The sequence below is a fragment of the Heteronotia binoei genome, chromosome 4 (genome assembly GCF_032191835.1).
Source record: "Heteronotia binoei isolate CCM8104 ecotype False Entrance Well chromosome 4, APGP_CSIRO_Hbin_v1, whole genome shotgun sequence".
In the NCBI taxonomy this organism is placed as follows: domain Eukaryota; kingdom Metazoa; phylum Chordata; class Lepidosauria; order Squamata; family Gekkonidae; genus Heteronotia; species Heteronotia binoei.
This window is the reverse complement of record NC_083226.1, coordinates 24,868,473-24,886,239: the sequence shown is the minus strand read 5'-3', so window position 1 is coordinate 24,886,239 and position 17,767 is coordinate 24,868,473. Positions and strand designations below refer to the sequence as shown.

General features: G+C 43.8%; 1 protein-coding gene across 1 annotated transcript in view; it reads right to left on the bottom strand.

Annotated features, from left to right (window-relative positions):
- Nucleotides 1–547: 547 nt before the first annotated feature.
- Nucleotides 548–17,767, bottom strand: part of LOC132570086 (very low-density lipoprotein receptor-like) — a 37,395-nt gene continuing 20,175 nt past the window's right edge. The window contains exons 10-17 of the mRNA XM_060236523.1: nt 16,354–16,522; nt 15,249–15,475; nt 13,845–13,966; nt 11,866–12,096; nt 9,603–9,914; nt 5,587–5,796; nt 2,669–3,046; nt 548–843 (exon numbers count right to left, since the gene is read on the bottom strand). Of these exons, the coding sequence (XP_060092506.1) occupies nt 548–843; nt 2,669–3,046; nt 5,587–5,796; nt 9,603–9,914; nt 11,866–12,096; nt 13,845–13,966; nt 15,249–15,475; nt 16,354–16,522 (1,945 nt within the window). The remainder of the gene's footprint in view (nt 844–2,668; nt 3,047–5,586; nt 5,797–9,602; nt 9,915–11,865; nt 12,097–13,844; nt 13,967–15,248; nt 15,476–16,353; nt 16,523–17,767) is intronic.

Below are 17,767 nucleotides of genomic sequence, written 5' to 3'. Positions count from 1 at the left end.
AGCTCAAGAAGACACTGAAGAAGACGACACTGGATTTATATCCACCCTCCACTCAAGAGTCAGAATGGCTCACAATCTCCTTTATCTTCTCCCCCCACAACAGACACATTGTGAGGTAGGTGGGGCTTAGAGAGCTCTCACAGCAGCTGCCCTTTCAAGGACAGCCTCTGCCAGAGCTATGGCTGACCCAAGACCATTTCAGCAGGTGCAGGTGGAGGAGTGGGGAATCAAACCCAGTTCTCCCAGATAAGAGTTCCTGCACTTAACCACTACACCAAAATGGCTCTCTCAAGGGGCAGGTGTGATGCTGGGGCTATAAAAAGGGAGGAATGGGAAATGAGAGGAGAAAATGGCAGAAGTAGGAGGAAGGCTGCAGTGTCATGGCTCTCCTCCAAAGAAAAACAGTGTAACCCTGGGGTGGGAAGAATGAACAGCATCTTCTGGGGTCTGGGCTGATAAAGGAACCTGCAGAAGGAAACTGACTTGGCTTGTGATCTCAAGACCCCCATGGAATCCAGGCATGATGTTATCCTGCCTCCAGAGGGCTCTAGAATGAGCTATGCACCAGATGTTCCCATTTAGGGACCCACACGCCAGCTAGAGGCAAATACCCCAAGGTCTCCTTACCACAGTTCTGTTCATCAGTTTTATCACCACAGTCCGGAGTTCCATCACACAGCCAGCTCTCAGGCACGCAGCGTGAAGCATTGTCACAACGCAAGGCACACTCCACTGTCGGCACCCAGCAGTTGGACTCATCGGACCCATCCGGACAGTGGGGAAAGCCGTCGCAATGGTACCGCTCTTCGATGCATTTGTCGCCGCTCTCGCACTCAAACATTTCTTTAAGAGACCAAGTATTAAATGTATTAAGGCTTCCCGGGTTAAAAAAAAAAAGAGATAGGAGAGTAACTACTGAAAAGAACTACTGCTCTGTGGAAAAGAGCAAGAGTCCAGTAGCACCATAAAGGCTAATAAAATTTGTGGTAGGGGATGAGCTTTTGAGAGTCACTGGTCCCTTCTTCAACTCATACCCTACCCACAAATTTTGTTAGTCCTTAAGGCGCTACTGGACTCTTACTCTTTTCTACTGCTACAAACAGACTAACATGGTTACCCATCTTGATTTAACTCAGGGGAGGCCAAACTGCAGCTCAGGAGTCACATGTGGTTCTTTCATCCATATTGTGCGGCTCTCAAAGCCCCCACAACCCTATCAGCTGGCTTGGAGAAGACATTTCTCTCTTTAAGTTACTTCTCAAGCCAGCTGGCGGCATAGACAATGCATTTAAAGTTGCTTTCTTTGTACCTCTACCTCTCCCATCTATTTGTTTTCCTTCGTTGTCGCTCTCAAACAGCTGACATTAATGTCTTGCAGCTCTCAAACATCTGAAGTTTATTCTATGTGGCTCTTACATTAAAAGCAAGTTTGGCCACCCCTGATCTATCTAATGGGTTGCCAGATAAAAGGGAAGAAATAGCCTAACATTGATGCTACAGGTAGCTTTTGCATGGCCAGGGTGCCGGTAAGGGGAATCTTAGGGTAGGGGACAGAGGAGGAATGAAACAGGCATGACAAAAGTCCAGCACCCTCACTGACATTACTTTGAGCAACACTTTAAATCCTTCCATTACAAAATACAAATGTATTGCATTAGATGATGTTCTGGAAAAGTCTTCAAGACTATGGTTTTTGCAAGTCTTATTTATTCAAACCAAGCTATTATGGTATTTATTGGGCAAATCTAAATAGAATGCCGCTTTTCAGTTAGAACAGCATTGCTATTTTAGTCTGGTTGGCCACTTGTTTCAATGAAAAGCAACCCCACCTGACCTGTTCTCTTTCCCCTAGTTCATGCCCCAGCATAAAAGGATTTCATGATCTTGACCGAGTGCTGACTTTGGAACACAATCAGTTTTGTTTTAACTCTTGTTCTGTCAGTTGCTTTCATCATCAGGGTTTATGTAAATAACTATTTAACCAAAAAAACCCTTTATTTGCATAACAATAACTTAAAGTTATGTAAATAACTGCTATATTACTGTCTATATTATTGTGTAGCTTTAATTCAGGGCAGGGATTTTTTTTTAGCAGGAATACACAGGAACGCAGTTCCGGCTGGCTTGGCATCAGGGGGTGTGGCCTACAAAAAGCCCTGTGCAAAACAATGGTGACATCAGGGGTGTGGCCTAATATGCAAAGGAATTCCTGCTTGGCTTTTTCTACCAAAAAAGCCCTGATTATGGGGGTTTTTTCATGAAAAACTTTGTAGTATTTTATCTATGCTGGTCTTTGACCATATAATAAATTAAACTAACTCTTGTTCTTCTTTCAATATGAGTGAGACCCTTTTACAAAATGGAGTCGCCCTGTGTTAGCTGAAGCATTTAGTCAGCTCTACACATGCCTCTCTGAGGAACCTAGATCCCTGAGGTTAGCAGTTGAGCCAGGTTCCCTGTTTCACTGGGGAAAGAAGTCCTCCTTTGGTTCAAGGAGGCCAGATTCTCTACATCCCTGGAGAAAGAAGTCCTCTGGTTCAAATGCACCGTACAGGTCCAGGCATGATGGAACCTGGCCAGGAAATCCCTTCCTCTGAACTTAACTAACTTCAGCTGACCAAAAACAGTGAAGGAGGTGAGATGCCAGCATCAGGCCAGGGCTTGGTACCTTGGTCGTTACAGAACTGGGAACAGTTCTCTTCATCAGACCCATCTGCACAGTCATTCTCTCCATCACAGATGTATTCATGCCGGACGCATTCTGCCCCATTCCGGCAAAGAAATTCAAAAAGTCGACACCGCAGAGGAGCTGGGGTCGTAGCCTGCGTTGTCGTTGTTGTCTTTGGGACAGTCGCTGGTAGGACCGCTGCTTTGGTATTACTTGTAGTGGTAGTAGTGGTGCTAGCTGTAGCGGTAGTAGTGGTGCTAGCTGTAGTGGTAGTAGTGGTGCTCGCTGTTGTAGTGCTAGCCATTGTTGTAGTAGTGCTAGCTGTTGTCATCACCAATGCACCTGCACAAGAAGATCCTGCAACAGCAGCATCTCTTGCTGCAAGGAGAAAAATGTGAATGTTAGCTGGAGTTTTGATCTCTTGCTTTATGTAGTATTGTCTGCAATTTATGTTAAGCTACTGGGCTGTATCCTGGCTAGCTTCTCCACTGGCACAGCTCCTGAACCTTTCTGAGGGTTCCCCCTCCTCTTCCCCACCTACCTTGTCCACTGAATAGTAGGTGCAGCTGCTTAACAATCCCTGGATTAGGAGAGCAGGCAGCCAGCCAGCCATCAGGGGCTTTGCCACATCCCCAGCAATTCTCATGAACCCCTGGAGAAGCCCGCACCACCCTTTCTCTATTTCTTATGTGATTTTAGGTAGCAAGTGGCTTGCTGGCCTTTTGACTGGGGTGGTGGTGCCAAGGAGAGCAGGTGAGTGAGGCCTGCTTGGGATGGCTGGATCTCTAGCCAGCCTGGGCAGGCTTCACTCGCCTGGGGCTCTCCTGTCTTGCATTGGGTTGCTTTTGGCTGGGGGGGCAGCATATGCTAATGAGTTATGCTAATGAGCTCCACCACCTATTTTTCTGCAAAACGACCCCTGTATATGCGTACTGACAAAAGCCAAATGGGATGGGAAAACCAGGAAAGTACCCAGCCCATTTATCCCCTGCCTTTCCCAATAATTTTTTATCAGAATGCCATCTTTATTATTGTTGGTTGTGATTTTAATTGACGTTTTAGAAAATGCCATCTTTATTACTGTTCATTTTGATTTTAATTGACATTTTTAGCAGTCTAATGTGAACATTGTTATAACTTTTGTGTTGTAACCCACCCTGAGCCCGTTAGAGGGGAGGGCGGGATAGAAATCAAATAAATAATCCATGGTGGCTGAAGGTAAGTGAGCCCCTCTACCCGGGCCATCCATACACCAAAGAGAAAAACTGGCTGATTACAAAGAAACAGTATGTTGGTGAAGGCCAAGTCGGGGCCTGGCTCTCCCAGGCTAGCTTGATCTCAGAAGCTAAACAGGGTATGACCTGGAAAGAATTTGGATGGGAGATCTCCAAGGATCTCCACTGCACTGCAGTTTCGCAGGGCCTGTAAAACAGAGATGTTTCATCAGGCCTATCGCGGAGGCAGCAGAGTTCTTAAGTTTAAGTTTATTTCAATTTATATCCCGCCCTTCCCACCGAAGTGGCTCAGGGCGGCTCACAGCACATAAAATCTAACATAAAATTATTGAATTTAAAACATTTTACACAGTTAAAACAGTAAAAAACATTTAACAGTGGTCTATTAAAACTACACAGTTTCCAATGCCAGTTAGTTATAAGCCAGCCGGAAGAGGGCTGTCTTACAGGCCCTGCGGAACTGGGCAAGGTCCCGCAGGGCCCTCACCTCTTCCGGCAGCTGGTTCCACCAGAAAGGGGCCATTACAGAGAAAGCCCTGTCCCTGGTAGATTTCAGGCGGGCTTCAGTTCTATTGGTACCAGCCTCCCCTAGCCCACCTCCCAAAACATTGCTCACCATTTTCTGTGTACGCATGCAGAGTGAACGCAGGAGTTGCTGTATTAATCAGCACCATAAATGTTAAAATTTTAACAATTTTTAATTGTTTAATTGTTGATATTATGGCTTGATTATTTTATTATAGTTTATTGTATTGTTAAAACCCGCCCTGAGCTCTGCTATGCAGGGAAGGGTGGGCTAGAAATTTAATAAACAAATAAATACCAGGATTGTGACTCAGAGACAGGCAACGGGAAGCCACCTCTGAGCATCTCTAGCCTTGGAAACACCACCAGGGTGCGCTGTAAGTCAGCTGTGGCTTGACAGCAAAAACAACATCGGGTTACAGTGAAGTAATCACACCCTATTTGCTCCCTTCAGTATAGCGCCTCTAGTCATAGGAGTAGGCCTTTTTTTGGTAGCAGGAACTCCTTAGCATATTAGACCACACACACCCTGATGCAGCCAATCCTCCAAAAGCTTACAGTAGGCCCTGTTAGCTCTTGAAGAAAAGCCCTGTTAGCTCTTGGAGGATTGGCTACATCAGGGGGGTTGTGGCCTAATATACTAAGGAGTTCCTGCTACCAAAAAAAGCCCTGCATGCAAGATTCCATTAAACATTGCATCCATCGACAGGACACCCTTCCCATCAAGGTGCACATTTTAGAGCCAACTAAATGTAGCCCCTCCCCCCCATCACTGTACTGTGTGGCAATTTCTTAACTTCAACTTAACAAAAACAGAGATGGCGAGGATCTGGAAACTAGCAGCTTCCCAGGATTAGGACAGCCTACAGAAAAAAGGTGGTCTTCCCCAGCCAAACAGCTGAGTCATAGCAAATAAAAGCAGAGCACCACAGTTTTAAGAATTCCACCCCAGATGAGCAGAGGTGGTCCGCCATTGCCTTCCTCTGCACAGTAATTCCTGGTGGTCTCCCATCCAAGTGCTAACCACAGGTGAACCTGCTTAGCTTCTGAGTTCTAAGAAACGCAGGCTGGTATGAACTACAGCTCTCAAAAGGGAAGCACTATAGGTGCTCAGAAGCCTACCACACAGAGACAAATATCTGCACAGATTCAGCTTACCAGCTTCCAGGTCTGTGTTAAAGACAAACACAGCCTTCCGTAGATCAGCTACTTGCACAGCAGAGGACTCCATGGATTTTTTATCCCAAACCACAAGTGCCGTTTTGTTCAGCAACACCAGGAAAGGCCCATAGGCAGCTGCTATTCCACCTGTCCACCTCTCTTGTAGATTGTATTCCCTGCGATTGAGGAGACTCCACCCCTTAAGTACTGCAGACAAAAAGGTCATCCTTACATTTATATGTGGCTTCACAGCAATCTGTTTTAAGCTACTACGTTCCCAGTCTACTTTTTAAATTAATGAACGTTGTAACCCAACTTTGGATACTAGAAGAGGTATTTTAAGGTTTTCAAAAAAGATGTACTAGATGATACTAACTAGATGATAAAACTGTATTGTTCAAGAGGGACTTTCTATGCAAACAATAGACTTGCATTGTACTGAACAATTCACCAAGTTACTTAGAAAAATTATTAGGGACTGTGGTCTATACTACCGAGCATAGCTTGTTGAAACTAGAATCCTGCTACGGAATTTTTGCATCATTTAATGTGTCACGTTAATGCTTATTTTGCTTCAATTTTCTTGTCTTGACTTCCAGTTTATTCTACAATCCTAATACTGCTGCATGCTTTATGGGAAGTCCCATCTGTTGCTTTTATTGACTCGCTCTGTGTAATCCACCGTGAGTCCAAGTAAGGAGGAGAGCTATAAATAATGTAAATAAATAATAAAATAAATAAAACTAAGGCCATAAACATAAAAATGAAGTAATAAACATAAGGCCAAGTCAATTAATAAGTGATATTCTCCTATCAACTCTCCAGTATGCATCTTTATGTACCTCACAAGCAGTGTTCCCTCTAACCTGAGTTAGTGTGAGCTAGCTCACAGATGTTTAGCCTCCAGCTCACACATTTTTGTCTTAGCTCAGGAAGGATGACCCTAGAGCACAATAATTTATGCAGTAGCTTACAACTTTAATGCCTGTAGCTCATAGAGCAGAATTTTTCCTCACAAAACTCTGCAGTTTAGAGGGAACACTATGCAAGTGGTAATTGCTAAACTAAAACAGTTTAGTTTAGCAATTACTTACCTATTTGGTCTGCTGCATGTAGTATATTAGTAAGAATGGGTTTCCCCTCTCCTCACCCTGGAAGTTAAGTTCCACTGAATGGACTTGAGCACAATCCTAAGCAGGTCTACTTGGAAGCCTTTCTAAGCTACCCACAAAAGACTGCAGCCATAATCAATAAGTATATTAATATGGCTCTAATGAACTGTAGACAAGCCATCCCTGAACCTGCCCATATCAAAACTCCATTTATAAACAAACATTCCAAAAACTGTTTTGGATTTGAGCCATAATTAAACCTCTGAGTGGTTTTCTTCACATCTTTTCAAAAGTAGAAACATCAACAATGCACTATTACTGACACAATAGGCAACTTCTACCAGCTGAATAAATCTGAACATTACTTGGGTTGCCAGATATCCTCTTTTTAGAGGACATGTCCTTTTGGGGTCCATTCTCTTTTGGGCTCTTATTAAAAAACCTGATGAAAATGTCCTCTTTTAAATTGGAAGGTTAGGAATATTCCCACTTAGTAGCAATTATCACAGCTTAAATAGTAGAGCTATTTAAAATTAGATTTGTCACAATAATCACTCGTTTGAAATAGTCAGGAAAAATGTCCTCTTTTTTGCTTTTCAATATATGACAACCCTACCGGAAGGAAAAAAAATTTGTTTCCCAAATGTCAAGCACCTACAAAGCAACTTTCAGAATAAGAATAAGTTTGTAGTCGATTGTGATCAATTGTTTCCAGTAGTGCCAGTAAAATCTGGGCTACACAAGAATACCTTTATTTAACACTCATTCTATAAACAGAACCAGCTTCACAGCCAAATTACAACTCAAATTGTTTTCGGTCACCCACCTAGCAAATTATTCTAAGACAATTATTTCCATTTTCAAGCTAATCTGGGAACTGGCCAGATTTTACATCAAAGTCTAGATTTTACAGTAGTAGCTTTCCAGCTCTATGATTCTATACTGGGAACAGAGAATAGGACATAAGAGAAGCCATGTTGGATCAGGCCAATGGCCCATCCAGTCCAACACTCTGTCACACAGTGACAAAAAAATTTATATCTATCCACACACACACAGTGGCTAATAGCCACTGATGGACCTCTGCTCCATATTTTTATCTAACCCCCTCTTGAAGCTGGCTATGCTTGTAACCGCCACCACCTCCTGTGGCAGTGAATTCCACATGTTAATCACCCTTTGAGTGAAATACTTCCTTTTATCCATTTTAACCCGACTGCTCAGCAATTTCATCGAATGCCCACAAGTTATTGTATTGTGAGAAAGGGAGAAAAGTACTTCTTTCTCTACTTTCTCCATCCCATGCATAATCTTGTAAACCTCTATCATGTCACCCCGCAGTCGACATTTCTCCAAGCTAAAGAGCCCCAAGCATTTTAATCTTTCTTCATAGGGAAAGTGTTCCAACCCTTTAATCATTCTAGTTGCCCTTTTCTGGACTTTTTCCAATGCTATAATATCCTTTTTGAGGTGCGGTGACCAGAATTGTACACAGTATTCCAAATGAGACCGCACCATCGATTTATACAGGGGCATTATGATACTGGCTGATTTGTTTTCCGTTCCCTTCCTAATAATTCCCAGCATGGCGTTGGCCTTTTTTATTGCAATCGCACACTGTCTTGACATTTTCAGTGAGTTATCTACCATGACCCCAAGATCTCTCTTGGTCAGTCTCTGCCAGTTCACACCCCATCAACTTGTATTTGTAGCTGGGATTTTTGGCCCCAACGTGCATTACTTTGCACTTGGCCACATTGAACCTCATCTGCCATGTTGACACCCACTCACCCAGCCTCAACAGATCCCTTTGGAGTGCCTCACAATCCTCTCTGGTTCTCACCACCCTGAACAATTCAGTGTCATCCGCAAACTTGGCCACTTCACTGCTTACTCTCAACTCCAAATCATTTATGAACAAGTTAAAGAGCATGGGACCCTGTACTGAGCCCTGCAGCACCCCACTGCTTACTGTCCTCCACTGTGAAGACTGCCCATTTATACTCACTCTCTGCTTCCTATTAATTAGCCAGTTTTTGATCCACAAGAGGACCTGTCCTTTTTCTCCATGACTCTTGAGCTTAATAAGGAGCCTTTGATGAGGAACTTTATCAAAAGCTTTCTGGAAGTCAAGGTAAACAACATCTATTGGGTGTCCTTTGTCCACATGTTTGTTCACCCCCTCAAAGAAATGTAACAGGTTAGTGAAGCAAGATCTTCCCTTACAGAACCCATGCTGAGTCTTCCTCAATAACTTGCGTTCATCAATGTGCCTACTCATTCTGTCCTTGATAATGGTTTCTACCAGCTTTCCCGATATTGAACGGGCCTGTAATTTCCTGGATCTCCTCTGGAACCCTTTTTAAAGATGGGGGTGACATTTGCTACCTTCCAATCCTCAGGAACGGAGGCAGATTTCAATTAAAGATTACATATTTTTGTCAGAAGATCCACAAGTTCAACTTTGAGTTGCGGACTTGACCTTTCTAGTGCACTCCCATTCTAAAGTTCAAAGAAACTGCGCAAGACAGCCCAAAGCAGCTGAGCTGTTTTGCCAGTTTGGAGGGGAACAAAAAGCAGGAGTTTCTACTCTATCCATGAATTGCTGTGAAAGTTCGTGATGGTAGACCAGTCACAAACTTCAGTTTGTGAACCACAAACGGCAAAATTCGTGATGACTTTTGCTACATGGTTCAGTTCATGTCCAACCCTAGTGAAATCAGCTACCTAGGGAGGTGGCAAACTCCCACTCACTGGCAGTCTTCCAGCAGCAGCTTGTCAAAGATGCTTTAGGCTGATCCTGCACAGAGCAGGGGGTTCAACCACATGGCCAGTTCTGATTCTATGCAATAACAATTACAACCTAGCATCTGGCACTGTGTGGGGATATTCTACTATTACCCATATCTTTGGAACTCCAGAGAAAGCTGAGTGAGCTGATGTCAAAGGCTATCGGGGCGTTCTCTGTCCAGGTGTTATTCCAGACTTCTTTGATATTGCCACCATCAAGATCCATCTTCTGAGCAGGTTTTCCACTTTCAAGCCAGTAAAGAGATGCCCTCTGCCAATCTAGGAATAGGCGCCAAATTTTGTTCTGAGTGTGATAGAGGACCTGTGTCATCAGGCCAGCAAATCTAGTAACTTTAATTTCAGTTCTGTCACAGTTCAGCCAATAGACGTCTCCGGAAGATATGTCAACATTTGCTGCACAGACTAGGAGAAGAGAAAATAAAGTCAGTTTAAAGATCAGTTTCTTTCTCATACCTTGATTAGCAAGTGAACACTTTGGCTTATGTTTCTTGAATTGCTACCATCCACATTCATTTTGTTTTATCAATCTGGGCTGAAAGTTGTTCATTCATAGTTTTGGACATTCTTCTCCTTTTACTTCAAGGAGTGAGACCCCTCCTAGATCTAGAGTTTTATTAAGTCCGGTGTAGAGAGTCAGGACCTGTGAGCCTTTCTCTAACTCTTTGCCCAACTTTATGTCACAACTGCCTGCTGCCACCAAGTGGTCAAGTAAACTCTTCTCCCTCCACATCTGTTCATAACAGAAGGTAAATCTCAGGCTTCCAGGCATACTGAAGAAAGTTTGAGGGCTGCTACTACCAATAGAAGCATGCAAGCAGGGGACCTAGAGAACATCTCCTTTCCTCCTCTCCCACTATTTACTCTTTTCCTTCCCCGAAAATCCTTATAGGTTCTTGCCTTCCCCTGCTTCCTACACTCCTTCCCAGCCTACCTTTTATCTGTCTCTAGAGTTCAGCTAGTTTATTTCATTTATACCCTGTGTTTCACCACAATAGCAAGAATCCAAAGCAGCTTACATCATTCTCCTTCCATTCATTTTACCCTCACAACAACCCTGTGAAATAGGTTAGGTCAAAAATCCAAGGTGACTCAGTGAGCATCATAGCAAAATGGAGCTTTGAACCAGGGTCTCTAAGATACTAGTCTGACACTCTAACCACTACACCATGTAGGTTTCATGGGGCAGCTCATGAAGAATAGTAGCAAACATCTAATCCTGAGTTACGCAAGTCATGTGGTAGCAAGTCACCTGGTGGTTGCTGCCAGATCTGGCCTCAGGAAACTTCCCCAAAAGGCTAAAAAGCACTGGAAAAGTCCCTGCCCCCTCTCCTTGCCTTTTTACTGGCAGAAACCAAGACTGAAAGGCTTGGCAATACCGTTAAGGTTGCCTAGCAACAGCCACTGAGGGCATTTGTTTCTTAAAGCTATAGACACTGCTTCTGTTATTTCAGGAGTTTTTAATTTCCCAGTTTTTTCCAGATTTTTCCCAAAAACCTGGGGCTTTTCTCAGGTTTTTAGAAAGATCTGCCTTGTATGTCCATAGCTCTAGTGTCTGGATTTAAGCATCCACAGATGGGGCCACATTGAGAATTAGATACACAGAACATATTAACAGTACAACCCTATGCAGAGCTAGATTTCACACAGCACAGAATTACACCACTACCCCTAGTCCTATCTTTTCCAACTAACAGCAGCTTTCTAAAATTGGAAGGACTGCCTAGTTACTAAACACTCTTAACTGGATTGGTTAAAAATTGAACTTGGGATCTGCCACACATTTGGCTACTGGGCTAAAGACCCCTGTAGCAATACATGGCCCAATCTGAGCCGGAAAAGACAAGACATTGGTTTATTTCCCCCTGCAACTTATGTATTCAAAACAGCTGATTTTATTTAGGGCTTTGATTCAACATCTTTAGGATGTTGTGAGTGAGGCCCAACAAGCCTCTTTTTTGGTTGCTTTTCAGCAACCCTAAGATGTAACCAAATATTTCTAGGCAAGCAACTGACCACTAATCGTGGATAAGGAATTATTTGCTGTTGCATCTGAGCCATACTGTACCAGATACTGGACTAGTCCTGGGCAGTTGGGCTAAGAAACTACACTTAACCAATTTCATGATAATTAACATAACAGTGCCTAATGCATCTCTGGACAAGGATGAAGAAATGTCAAATGAAGCTTCAGCCACAGAAAGCCAAAGCAGAGCAGAACCACTGAACAGTCAGGACTCTCCAGTTGACTTACCCCACCAACACCTTCTGCCAAAAAATGTTGCTGGGGAAAATTTATGCTTTCTTACTCGTACAGCAACCCTAACTCAACTCGTACAGCACAACACATAGTCACCTGGTGAGTCAGCAGGGATCATTAGGTCTGTGTTGATCTTTATATGGAAACGCAGCAGCCTTCCTCGGCTATCCGTCCAATAGACTAAGCCCCTGCTCCAGTCCATGTCCTGCAAGTAGACGTCTTCGTCTATGGGCCATGCATGCACCAGCTTACACTGCCGCACCAATCCCTTTGGGCCAACTTGGAGCATGTAGATCTTGTTATTTGTCGCATACAATACTTCCAGTGCTGTAGGAAAGATCAGATGCATCTGTAGTGTCACCTGGTCACACTATCTAATGGAAGATCAATTTAAAGAGCTAAATATTTCAATGAATGGCTGTCCATCATAGCTTTGTATTAACTGGCACACTGTGGGACAGTCAATAATGATGGGGAAAGTTGAAGGCAGCACGAAAAGAGGAAAACCCAACACAAGATAGAATGACTCAATAAAGGAAGCAAGACCTGAATAAGGCTGTTGATAAATACGTTTTGGAGGACATTAATTCATAGGATCGAAGTGACTTAATGGCACCTAACACACAGGAAAGAGTAGCATGCTTCTGCCTACGCTAGTCCAGAGACAGATTCCTTTGCAATCACATAGCAGCATGAGCAGTAAATAACTTCACCACAATTCTCTATTCCCCAAGTCACACAGTTCTAAACCAAACTTATTTGGCATTTTTATTAATTCATATAAAATATAAAAGTAGAAACTGGGGGTAAAACAACCTCAACCAATCCAGATAAAACACTTCATTCTCCTTCCAAAAATCCATCATTCAGTTACTAACTATTCCTTTCCACTCCGACATAATGCTGAGCAGATGTAGCAATTAACCACATGTTCAGCATTAACCTTATCTATGGAAAGAGAGAGAGTCCCAAGGAGTGTAAATACTGGTGGTATATAAAACACTAATTGCCTCCATAACTCTTAAACTCCAGGAACTAATGGGGAACTTACAGGTAAAATAAATATTAAATAGGTAAAATAGCAAAAAACATTCTGCAGAGGGCGGACAAAACACAACCTGGGAAATCTCCTCGTCTTTCCCTTCCTTCCATGTCTTGATAAAAACCCAGTTAAAATAAGAGACTAGGAAGATAAGCTGCCAGCAAAGAAAGCCAGAAAAGAAAAAAAATTAGAGATAATAAATAAAAGGCAGAGTGCAGCAGCTATTAAAGCACTGGGAAAAGTGCATAAAAGGGCAACTAGAATGATTAAAGGGTTGGAACACTTTCCCTATGAAGAAAAGTTAAAATGCTTGGGGCTCTTTAGCTTGGAGAAACGTCGACTGCAGGGTGACATGATAGAGGTTTACAAGATTATGCATGGGATAGAGAAGGTAGAGAAAGTAGTACTTTTCTCCCTTTCTCACAATGCAAGAACTCGTGGGCATTCAATGAAATTGCTGAGCAGTCAGGTTAGAACTGATAAAAGGAAGTCCTCCACCCAAAGGGTGATTAATATGTGGAATTTACTGCCACAGAAGGTGGGGGCAGTTACAAGCATAGACAGCTTCAAGAGGGGAATGGATAAGCATATGGAGCAGAGGTCCATCAGTGGCTATTAGCCACAGCTTATTGTTGGAACTCTCTGTCTGGGGCAGTGATGCTCTGTATTCTTATGCTGAGGGGGGCACAGTGGAAGGGCTTCTAGCCCCACTGGTGGACCTCTTGATGGTACTTGGGTTTTTTGGCCACTGTGTGACACAGAGTGTTGGACTGGATGGGCCATTGGCCTGATCCAACATGGCTTCTCTAAAGTTCTTATGTAAGCCAGAACCAGTAGCCATGAAGTCTGATTCCTTTGCAATCATAAGCCAAGGAGAGCATTTAGATACAATGAGAAGCCAAGGAGAACGTAGCATTTATGCCTTTTTGCAAGAATCTTGGTACATAATGCTGTCAGTTTATTTAAAAGAAATTTGTTCAAGCATTACTCCCACAGTGAGTCCTTAACCCCCAATTCGTAAAAGCAAGCCTACCTGCACATTTTCCAGAAGGAAGGAGGAAACTGCCATCTGGACAGGCACATCTGTAGCCCTTAGGATGGACTGGCGACGAGAGGCAGAGGTGGCTGCACAACCCAGGAACGCATGCAGTTGTGCTACCTAGTGACGAAGAAAGATTAGCAGTTAAGGTGGATTTCACCACTTCCCTAATCTATGCTAACAATTCAATGGAAGCTTCAAACTACAGGGGGGATAAATCTGCTGTACAAATGCAAAAACTGCTGGAACGATCAAGGTCCAGCATTCCAGGAACCTAAAACAATGGTTCAGTGAGTCGCAGGAACCTTAAAGCTATATTTCTGCAGTCATGACACACATGAGAAATGCCTGGCTTTAGAGACTGGAGGATTTCTAGTTAGAGGGCAGGGTTTTGGTGCTCTATTATCCTGTTCCTTGTATTTTGTGACTAGCAGAATTATGCTAAGAACACAAATTTACAATGCAATTTAGTTTTTGGTGCAGTCAGGTAAGTCTCAGCAACAGGGCAGTCTGGTCCAGGAAAGCTCAAAGGGTGTGGAGGCAGTGAGCAATAGCTTGGGTGGGAGAACAGTGGCTCTCTAAGCCCAGGTGCTTTGAGACTGGGCAGGGACTAGATAAGAGGGCGGAGCTTAGCCCAAGGGCCAAGTGTGAAGCTGGGGCTATAAAACAGAGGAAGGGGAAACAGGAGGAGGTTGGCAGGAGAAGAGAGAAGTAGGTTGTAATGACATGGGTTTTCCTCTATGTAATGCAGCGTGTAACCATGAGGTGCGTGAAGTAAACCATATCTTCAGGCGCCTGGATTAGTAAATAAAAAAACCTGCCTAAGGAAACAGTGACTTGGCTCGTGATTTCAAGATCCCAAGGACTCCAGGTATGATGTTCCCCGGCCTCTAGAGGGCACTACAATGCAGCAGCATCCTCTTGCCTGTGCTCCTAGGCAGTGCCTTTCTAACCAAAGCACAAAAGTGCTGCTTAGGGATGCTCAAGGCTTTTTTAGCAGCAGGAACTCCTTTGCATATTAAGCCACAGCCTCCTGATGTAGCCAACTCTCCTGGAGCTTACAGTAGGCCCTGTAAAAAGAGCTCTGCAAGCTCTTGGAGGATTGGCTACATCAGGGGTGCGTGGTCTAATATGCAAAGGAGTTCCTGCTACAAAAAAAGCTCTGGGGATGCATGTCATCCAGGTAGTGACCTCCTGTACCAGCAACCAAGGTTTCAACCTGGCTTGCTCTTGCGCAGTATTGAAGACAGCAGCATCCATCCAGGGCATCTAGTACAAGAGGTCACTGCCTGCGTGACGTGCATCCGTTAGCAGCTCTGTTGCGCTTTGGATGCTGCTTTGGCAGGGACTTATTCCCACTATCTCTGGGCAACTTGAGCCTGCTGAGAAAGGCTTTACTTACTTGGAGGCTGCAGTACCTCATGGAGCACCGTGAAGGAAGAGATTGTAGAGTTCAGAAGCACACGGGAGCCTCGCAAAGTACGGGATGCAGAGAGGAGATGCTCATTGTCCGCCCAGAAGAAAGAGTTCTCGAAGACAGCAAGGCCATGAGGGTTCTGATCATGGGGTAGCATGTCAGGGAAGGTGTGTCTACCAGACCCATCCACTTTTATAGTATCTATGGACTGCAAAGAAACAATGAAGAGTCATCCTTTTAAAGCTAGAACGTCACCAGTTAACCCAAACATCTCAGGTAGCAACTTGGGCTGGCTAGTTTTTCAGCTGCGTTTCTGCAGCATGTGTTTTCTATCCCAAGTTACACTGTAAGTGCTAGAATAGCATGCTGTGCACAAGGAATCATAAGAGAACATAAGAGAAGCCATGTTGCATCAGGCCAATGGCCCATCCGGTCCAACACTCTGTGTCACACAGTGGCCAAAAAACCCCCAAAACCCCACCCCTCTAAGCCATATTGTTTTACAATCCTACAACAATTGACAATTAATGCCTCCCATATCAGCCCACCCACTGTTTGTAGTCTTAACCCTGCTTAGAATTCCCAGAGTATAGGAAACAAGGCATAATTTCATTTACCCAACTAAACTCGATAACTCATGGGTACATGCAGAGGTTGGTAAGTACTTCATGCCATAAGCTGATTTCAAAACATGGTATCACATCCTAGCTTAGGGCCTGCTCTCAACCATGATTGTTTAGTGACAGACTTCTTTAACAAGTGATCTGGACTGCTGAAAGGATGAAAAAGCATCAGTAATCCCTTCCAAGTTTTTTAAGAAACGTCTCCTCCTGCACAAGGTTTCCCTCCTTGTCATCAAGCTTACGTATCTCAGGTCCTCCTGGCCCACAATGAAGTGCTCTCGTAGAATAACATTTTCTAGGATTGTTCACTGGCAGACCCCCTCAAATTGCACGTGCAAACAAACTATGGCCACAAAACAGATGATTCCAGACTTGGGTTAGGTTTATGATGCTATTCTCACAAACCAATGGCCGTTACAGCTGCTACTCTTCAACAATCTCAATGGTTGGGTGAATTTCATACCTCTTTATACTCACTGATCCAGTACAGCCTGCCAGTTGTGTGGTCAACAGTCAATCCTATGGGTTGTTCTTTGGTTAGAACAGCAAGCATATGTCTGTCTGAACCATCCATCCCTGCACCTTCTATTACAGTCCTGCCTCTTCTACCACGGTTCACCCAATACATATACCTGGAGGAATAAGGTGAGTCAGAATGCCGCAATATACCACAGCGTTACCACAAGCCAGTTGTGTTCCAAATAGACACAGGCTAGTGACCTGGACAAGAACGATTAAATCTGTAATTGTACAGTCACTCGGCTGAAGTATCCTTAAAACCAGGAGTTGTAGCCATGTGTACTCAGGGATAGGGCAGTCTATAAATTTAAATTATAAATAAGAAATACTCAGGTTATCAGAATGTTGATCTCAAGTCAGATAAACCACGTAAGCACATCACAGCCATAAGGTGGCAGACCAGGAAAACATGACCAGTGTTGCCATGTATATCAGTTCTGACCTTTTTTTGGCACTATGGTATCAGCCATTTTATTTTCAATTTAAAAATTGCTTATGTTAGTATAGCTTAGTACATGACATCAAAACAGGACAAGAAAAACAGTGGACAAGAAAAATGATTAAACAATAGGAACAACAAGGAACGTGCTAGATTAAGCCAGAAACAATAGGAAAAAAGAAAATCTAACGGGAGCCACACAAAAGCCTCAAGTTATAATTTTATTTTATTCTATTTTTAGCCCACCCTTCCCGTAGAAAAGGCTCAGGGCGGGTTACATCATAAAAACAAACAGTTAAAAAAAACCAATTAAAAATATATAAAATCTAAAATTACAGAGACTAGGTACTAAAATGGCAAATTCTGCCTCACAGACATGGCCTATTGTCCAGGTCCTGCACGTCTTATAGCACTGGGATGGAATGAAGCGGGGAGGCTGGTGACATCCACTGCCTCAGCTGAAAGCCTGGCAAAAGAGCTCTTTTTTTTTACAGGCCCTGCGGAATTGAAGCAGATCCTGTAGGGCCCAGATCTCCAGGAGGAGCTCATTCCACCAGGTGAGATACGGGACCAACTGTCTGACCCGCCTCAGACGGAAAAGGGCGATCTGGCAGTGGTGGTAACCAGGGCCTCCATAGTCAGAGAAGCATCCAGGAATACCCCCAAGCTCTTCACCCTTGATGTGGGCTTCAATGAAGCCTTACCTCAACAAGGCCACATGGACACCTCTGGGGCCGGGTATCACCAGATGTTGTTGGGTTGCTAATCATAAAGACCTACAGGGCTCATACAGGGAGAGGCAGTCCTGAAGGTATGCTGGCCCCAGCCATATAAGGTTTTAAATGCAAGTACCAACACCTTGAACCGGATCTGGTACTCAATGGGTAGCCAGTGCAGTTCACGCAGCACAGGATGGATC